The 8,310-nt window shown below is 44.1% G+C and overlaps 1 protein-coding gene across 1 annotated transcript in view; it reads left to right on the forward strand.

Moving 5' to 3' along the window:
• Window positions 1-7,531, forward strand: part of RASGEF1C (RasGEF domain family, member 1C) — a 34,255-nt gene extending 26,724 nt beyond the window's left edge. The window contains exons 12-13 of the mRNA XM_010830674.1: window positions 6,197-6,269; window positions 6,762-7,531. Coding sequence (XP_010828976.1) covers window positions 6,197-6,269; window positions 6,762-6,786 — 98 coding nt within the window. The 3' untranslated portion in view covers window positions 6,787-7,531. The remainder of the gene's footprint in view (window positions 1-6,196; window positions 6,270-6,761) is intronic.
• Window positions 7,532-8,310: the final 779 nt, after the last annotated feature.

Genomic DNA, 8,310 nt, shown 5'->3' on the forward strand with positions numbered 1-8,310 from the left:
CCAGAGCACAGGACAAGGCCTGGGGAGATGCAGGTTGTGGCCCCAAGGTCAGGCTGCTCCCTGGGCACAGTTTGGACGCTGTTGGACCTTGTAAATCTGAACGATGTTTGACCCTAATTCCCTCATCAGGAAAGTGGGCATGGTGATAAAAACAGCCCTCCCAGGGCTCATGTGGGGATGGTAAAGCACCAGGCTGACTGTGGGTCTTTTCACAGCTGGTGTCTGCGTGTGTATGTATGTATGCAGTGTGAGTACTCATGTACATATGTGTGCATGTGTAATACACACCGTCATGAAATGAGGCATCCATTCTCCCAAGCACTGTTGATATCCGTCCCCTTAAATAGGTTAGCATTTCCATCTGATCATTTGTAAGATACAACAGATTTGCTTATGAATTTACTGAGTATACTCCCGGAGCTGCCTCCTCCAGAAAGAGAAAGTAATGGAGAAGCAGTCATCTGGGGCTGAGTTGATGACCTTCGCAGGGACAGTGTGGCCCCATGGTGAGCTGCTTTCTGGATGCAGTATGTCATGGGACCACGCTGGGAGGACCCTGCTTAGCACACAGGAGGCCTGATTCTCATCATGGCAGGCCTTCTACACATGGACCCACACCCGTGCTCAGGAAAACATCATCCGCCAAAAATAAAACATTAAGGGAAAGAATTTTTTAGTGACTTGCTTCTGAATTAATATTTTCAACTTGGCCATTTTATTTTTTATATTTTGAAGTTAGTAAATTTGTTGGGGGGGGTCTCACCCATATCTGGAGTCTCCCCTACCACACATAATGATAAGCTCACCAGCCTGGGTGCTCTCACCCCAGAAGCAGTGTTACCTATTGGCACCTATTGCATCTATAAAGTTGGGTAATGAGAGAAACTACTTCCTAGGGCCATGGTGAGAATTAACTGATGGGGACCAGTAAAGCCCACAGGGCTACATTCAATCAATACTAGTTGTATTCGTTTCTTATTGATGTGACAGATCACCACAGATTTGGTGGCTCAGAACAACACAAATTTGTCCTCTTATGACTACAGAAGTTAGCAAGCCTGAAATCAGTTCTACTGTGCTGAAATCGAGGTGTTGGCAGAACTGGTTATTTCTGAAAGTGTTGGGGGGAAATCCATTTCCTGGCCGTTTACAACTTCTTGTGGCTGCCTGCCTGAACTCCTTGGTTTGTGGCCCCTTCTTCATTATGCTTTCTTATACCAGCCTCTGCTTCCACCATCATATTGCCTTCTGAAGTCAAGTCTCCCTCTTTCCCTCTTGTAAGGATACTTGTGATTGCAGTTAGGACCCACCCAGATAATCCAGGATAGATAATCTCCTCATCTCTAGATCCTTAACTAAATCATATTTGTGAAGTCGCTTTGGACCATATTCAGGGGATTAAGACCTGTATCTCTGGGGCCATTATTCAACCTACTAATGATTATTGTCATTAGTAGAACGTGGGCAATAAAATATCAGAGGCACATTAGGAGAGAGGTGGGGAGAGTCTAGGGGCAGGAAGAGGAGAGGTTTGGGGGTGCATTCCATTCACTCCTTTAGTCAACAATATTTCTAGAGAGTCTGCTAACTGCCAGTCAGACAGACTGCCATGAACATACAAGTAAAATCCTGGCCCTTCTGGACTGCCCTTAGAGGGAAGCATCTTCCATTTTGACCCTCCTTTCTTCCTATCCTTCCCTCCACCCTCCACCCCCGACACACACACACACACACACACACACAAAATAAGGCTGAGAAAATCAAGAAAAGGAACATAAGATGTATTGGGCCCCAGTTAGGATGGTCGAAGCCGCTGACAAAAGCCTGGCCCTGCCCTCAGTCCCATCGGACCTCTCCTGACAGGACGTGCTGGCAATCCAGTCAGCTCCCTGAAACAAGAGAAAATAGAGAAAATCTCAGCAGAGACATAGAATATATACGGAAGAGTCAAGTGGAAATTTTAGAACTGAAAAATGCAACAACTGAAATAAGAAAACTGAACGGATGGGTTCAATCGCATAATGGAGAGAACAGAGGGAAGAAACAGTGAGCTGAAAGGCAGAACAATAGAAACTATACAGTCTTAACCACAGAGAAAAAAGAGACTGAGCCAAGCCCGAGGGGCCAGTGGGACTGTAACAAAAGATGTAGCACTTGTGTGATCAGAGTCTGGGAAGGAAAGGACAGGCTGGGCAGGGTTGAAAAGTACTCACAGACGTAATGGCAAGAAATTTCCCTACGTGGAAAAGACACAGACCTACAGATTCAAGAAGCTGAGTGAATCCCAAACGGGATAAACCAAAAGAACCTATACCGAGACATATCATAATCAAACATCTGGAAACTAAAGAAAAAAAAACAATCTTGAAAGTCCCGAGAGGGAAATGACAGTACCTACAGGAGAAAAACAATTCAAAGACATCAGGTTCGTCATCAGATACCACAGCCAGGGGCAGTGGCACATTTTTCAAGTGCTGAAAGGAAACAACTATCAACCCATAATTTTATATCCAGTGAAAATATCCTTTAGGAACTTACTGTAGATAAGTCAAAATGGGATTCTAGAAACTGTTCAAGGAATCCATGAGAAAAGAAGAAACACAAAACACAGAACAAAAAGAAAACAATACATGAGTAAATAAATAAACAGGCAGACTTAAGCTCTAACATATCAATAATTATATTAACATAAGTGATCCAAATACAGAGATTGGCAGAGTAAATTAAAAATGTGACCCAACTATATGCTGTCTATATGAAACTCATTTTCAAATATAATGATATAGACAGGTTAAAAAGTAAAATGATGGGAAAACATTAATCAAAAAAAAGCAGAAATGGCAGTATTACTATAAGATAAATTGCTTCAGAGCAAAGAAAATTTCCAGAGAGGAACATTCAGTTCAGTTCAGTTGCTCAGTCGTGTCTGACTCTTTGTGACCCCATGAACCACAGCATGGCAGGCCTCCCTGTCCATCACCAACTACTGGAGTCCACCCAAACCCATGTCCATCAAGTTGGTGATGTCATCCAACCATCTCATCCTCTGTCATCCCCTTCTCCTCCTGCCCTCAATCTTTCCCAGCATCAGGGGCTTTTCAAATGAGTCAGCTCTTCACATCAGGTGGCCAAAGTATTGGAGTTTCAGCTTCAACATCAGTCCTACCAATGAACACCCAGGACTAATCTCCTTTAGGATGGACTGGTTGGATCTCCTTGCAGTCCAAGGGACTCTCAAGAGTCTTCTCCAACACCACAGTTCAAAATCATCGATTCTTCCAAGCTCAGCTTTCTTTATAGTCCAAATCTCACATCCATACATGACTACTGGAAAAACCATAGCCTTGACTAGATGGACCTTTGTTGACAAAGTAATGTCTCTGCTTTTTAATATGCTGTCTAGGTTGGTCATAACTTTCCTTCCAAGGAGTAAGCATCTTTTAATTTCATGGCTGCAATCACCATCTGCAGTGATTTTGGAGCCCCAAAAATAAAGTCAGCCACTGTTTCCATTGTTTCCCCATCTATTTCCCATGAAGTGATGGGACCAGATGCCATAATCTTCCTTTTCTGAATGTTGAGCTTTAAGCCAACTTTTTCACTCTCCTCTTTCACTTTCATCAAGAGGCTTTTTAGTTCCTTTTCACTTTCTGCCATAAGGGTGGTGTCATCTGCATATCTGAGGTTATTGATATTTCTCCAGCAATCTTGATTCCAGCTTGTGCTTCCTCCAGCCCAGCATTTCTCATGATGTACTCTGCATATAAGTTAAATAAGCAGGGTGACAACATACAGCCTTGATGTACTCCTTTTTCTATTTGGAACATTATGTAATAATAACATGGTCGGTCCCCCAAGAAGATGTAGCAATCCTAAATGTGTCTCCACCAAGCAACAATGTTTATGAAGCAAAATTCAATAGAACTGAAAGGAGAAATAAGTAGATCCACAAGTATTAATATAATTGGTGACTTCAACACCCTCTCTTAACAACTGATATAACAACTAGGGAGGAAATCAGCAAAGACAAAGCAGAACTCACCAATACCATCCAAGAGGATCCAATGGACATTTATAAACCATTCCATATAACTACAGCAGAATACACATTTTTTTCAATTGCCCATAGAACATATACCAAGATAAACCATATCCTGAGCTACATAAGACAAAGTGCAACAAATTTAAATAACTGAAATCATGTGGCATATATACTCTGATCACAACAGAATCAAACTAGAAATCAATAACAGAAGATAACAGGAAAATCTCCAAATGCTTAGAATCTAAATAACATCCTTCTAAATAATCCATGAGTTAAGATGTCTCTGGGAAATAAAAAATAATTGAACTAAATGGAAATGCTATCAAAATTTGTGGGACATAGCTAAAGAAGGGCTGAGAGAATTTTACAGCATGGAATGCATACATTAGAAAAAATGAAACACCTTGAATCAATCATCTCAGTTCCCACTCCAAGAACCTAGAAAAAGAGGAGAAAAATAAACCAAAAGTCAGCAGAAGGAAAGAAATAAGAGCACAAGAGAGCAGAAATCAATGAAATGGAAAACAGAACAATTTTAAAAAGTTAATTAAAGAGCTTGTTCTTAATAAAATTTCCATCCTCTAGCAAAGAACATCTTGACAAAGAAAAATGAGAGAAAGACAGAAATTATTAATATTGGGAATGAACCAGAGTATCACTACAGACTCTGCCAACATCAAAAGACTCATAAGGAAATACTATGAACAACTGTATGCATGTAAATTTGACAATTTAGATGAAATGGACCAATTTCTCAAAAAACACAAACTTCCACAATTCAACATAAAATAGATAATTTGAATAGCTTATAGCTATTAAGAAAACTGAATTTTTCATTTAAAGCACTCCAAAATGGAGTATCTGAGCCCATATGGTTATACTAGAGAAGTCTACCAGATATTCAAAGAAATAGCACTGACTCTGTACCATCTCCTTCAGAAAAAGAATGAAGAGGAGGGAACTTCCCAGGTTGCTCATAAAGCTAATATTATGGTGTCAAAATCAGACAAACAGTACAGATAATACAGACTGATGTCCCTCATGTATACAGATGCAGAAAATCCTTCAGAAAATACTAGCAAATACAATTCAGCAATATATAAACATAATTATATATCATGACATTCCAGAGATGCAAGGCTATTCAGTATTTAAATAGATAACAGAGACACGAATATTCCAAGTGATTTTTGACAAAAGTGCAAAAGCAATTCAGTGAAGGAAAGATAGTCTTCACAACAAATGATGCAAGTGTATCTGAACATCCACAGGGCAAAAAATGAACTTCAACCTGAGCCTCACATTTTATACAGAAATTAACTCAAAATGGATCACAGGCTTGAATGTAAAACTATAAAACTTTTAGGAAAAAAAAAAGGGAAGCAAGAGAAAATCTTCAGAATGTAGAACCAGACAAAGAGTTTCTTATAAAACTAAATATGCAACTACCATATGACTCGGCAGTTATTCTCTTGGGCATGTGTTTATTCCAGAGAAATGAATGTTTACATGTTTTCACAAAAACTCATACACCGATGTTTACAGAAGCTTAATTTGTTACAGCCAAAGACTGGAAACCACCCAGATGGCCTTCAGTGGGTGAATGGTTAAACAAAGTATGGTGTGGAATACTATTCAGCTACAAAAAGGAATGAACCACACTGATACACACTACAGCATGGATGAATCTCCAGAGAGTTACAGAGTGAAAAGAGCCAATCCCAGAAGGTTACATACTGCGTGATTCCATTTATATAACATTCTTGAAATGTCAAAATAAAGATACAGGGAACAGATTAATGGTGGTCAGGGATTAAGGAAGGAGTGGGGCTGGAAGGGAGCTGGGTGTGGCTGTAAAAGGGCAGCATGAGGGATCCCTGTGGTGATGGGATGTTCTGCACCTTGACTATGTTAACACCAATATCCTGGTGATAATCTCGTCCTATAGTTTGGCAATTGGTTACTGTTGGGAGACACTGGGTAAAAGGTGCATGGACCTCCCTGTATTACTTCTTACAATTGCATGTGAATCTGCAGTTACATCCCAATGACAAATTAATTCAAAAACAAAAAGCACGTGAGACTGTTGAGTGTAGAAGAGGTTATTATCAATGATCATAAATGCATAATATCACTTCATTTTCTGATTAGGTCTTTATTTGGCTTCTTATGAAAGTGAGAGCCCAGAGAACCAAACAGAAAAAGAGAGGTGGAAATCTCTAAGGTGAGTCTATGTGCCAAGACAAGGTTGGGGGGTGGGAGGGCAGGGTAGAGGGAGGGGTCGGACGCTTGGGGCCAAGTCAGAGCTGAGGGACTTCAACCATACCTGGTTGTCAGCCTCCTGGGAGGCCCTCCGTGGGGGTGGGTCAGACCAGGGTCTTAGAGGTTAGGGAGGAACTCAAGCACTGGGGTATGGAGAAGAGGTGAGGACCGTGACCCCCCAGAGCTTGGGGTTGCCTTGTGGGCAGCTGAGGTGTGTGCCCCAGGGCCTGGATCCCAGTCCACACTCATGCTAGAAAGTTAGACACGCACCATCTCTTCTTGTTCAGCCTGTTAATACAGCTGAACAAGGTCAGAAAGGAGGAGCAGCAGTGGGCTCTGAGGACTGAGCCACAAAGATGGCACATGCCCCTCTGGGGTGGGGGGTCACAGCTGGTGTATAACCACAGGCCAGGCCAGCAGGTTCTCACCACCCTCAGCATGTTTAAATCTGCAGGTCTTCTATTCTGGGGAAGACGTGAGAGGCACTGAGCTGGAGGAGGAGGAGGAGGGAGAGGAAGAGAGGAAGCCAGCCTTCTGCAGCCCTGCCTGCCCCAGCCAGCCCAGTGGGAGGCGGAGGCATTGATGCGTCACTGCTTTGCAAACTGGGATCCTGTGGCCTGCCACCTGCCACAGTGACCACACGGCCCAGGCGAACTTTCTCCACCTTTTGTGAAACCTCAGCCCTGGAAGGGCCCAGGGCCTCCAAACATATGAGGGGCACGTACCTCGGGGGCCCTGCCTTCAGAACAGTGGTGGTCACATTGCTGGTCAGTCTGTCTGTCCTCGGCAATGATCCAAGAGGTTGGGCGGCTATGGTCTCACCCTTGCCACGGAGGTAGACACCTAGCCTGTCTCCAGGTGACCTGGAAGCCTTCATATCTCCAGCAGACATGAGAGGAGCCACAGCCCACTTGTGGCCCCTGCCATTTTACTAATGGACCCAGTCCTGCCCATTGAGATGGGCTGGTTTCTGTAGCCCTGTGTATACCCTTTCGGCATCCTGTTGGTAACAGGATAGCTTCCTGGTGAGAGCTATGATGCCGGTCAGTAGGACAAATTTGAGTCATGCACGTGACCATGTGTACAGTACATTGTAAATTTTAGAGTTGGTATAAACACATTGGTATACCCTGTGTATTCACATCCACTTCACCTCTCTCACTAGTAACTTTCTGCCAGGATGCAGGGCAGTGTCCCAGTTCAGGCCCAGGAACGCAGTGACCACAGGTCAGGAGGGGGACTTGGGGGTTATTTCCATGCCATAGACCCCATATCCTGCTGAAACTTGCTGGTGCACAGTAGGTATTTGGTGAGCTCCAGTGAGTGGATACTGACAGCCATGTGTGAGGCCAGATGCCTCACTTGTTTGAGTGACTAGTGATGGAGTCGGGGAGGACCCACAGCCCACAGGAGGTCCTCCAGTGGGCTCTCACTCTGCCCTTCACACACTGAGCCACATTTCTGGGCCTGGAGCAAATGGGTCATGGAGCTGCTGAGCCCCCACCTGGCATGTGACCAGGTCACCCAGTCAAGAAGTCAGGGAGTGTGATGGGCACCCCCATTCCTAGTCAGGGTCTGAGCACAGAGGACCATGTTGAAGATGCACTGATGCATCCTGGCCAGCTCCTGACCACATCAGGCCTCTCAGAGTCCAGACCCGGCTCAGCTGGGACTGGCCTCAGCTGTCTTGGCAGTGTGGCCTTTGGTCCCACCTTGGGGACAGGCAGAGACAAGACAACCAACACCCCAGACGCCTCCCCCAACTCAAAGAACTCTGCCTGATGAACCCAGGACCTCAGCAAGGATCCTGCAGCCTGAAGAGGCATGGGAGTGTGCCTGTTCGACTTGAATGGAATCTGCTCTACTCGAGACCAGCCTACCCCTGTCCATCCGAGACCCCACAGAAGCTGAGGAGTACAGCAGGTAGCAGAGACGATCTGGGTTTCAGTCAGGCCCAGGCTCCCACCCTGTCTCACACCATATCTAAGCTCTCCACAGGGGTG

Source organism: Bison bison, unplaced genomic scaffold (genome assembly GCF_000754665.1).
Source record: "Bison bison bison isolate TAMUID 2011002044 unplaced genomic scaffold, Bison_UMD1.0 scf7180017864519, whole genome shotgun sequence".
NCBI classification, from domain to species: Eukaryota; Metazoa; Chordata; class Mammalia; order Artiodactyla; family Bovidae; genus Bison; species Bison bison.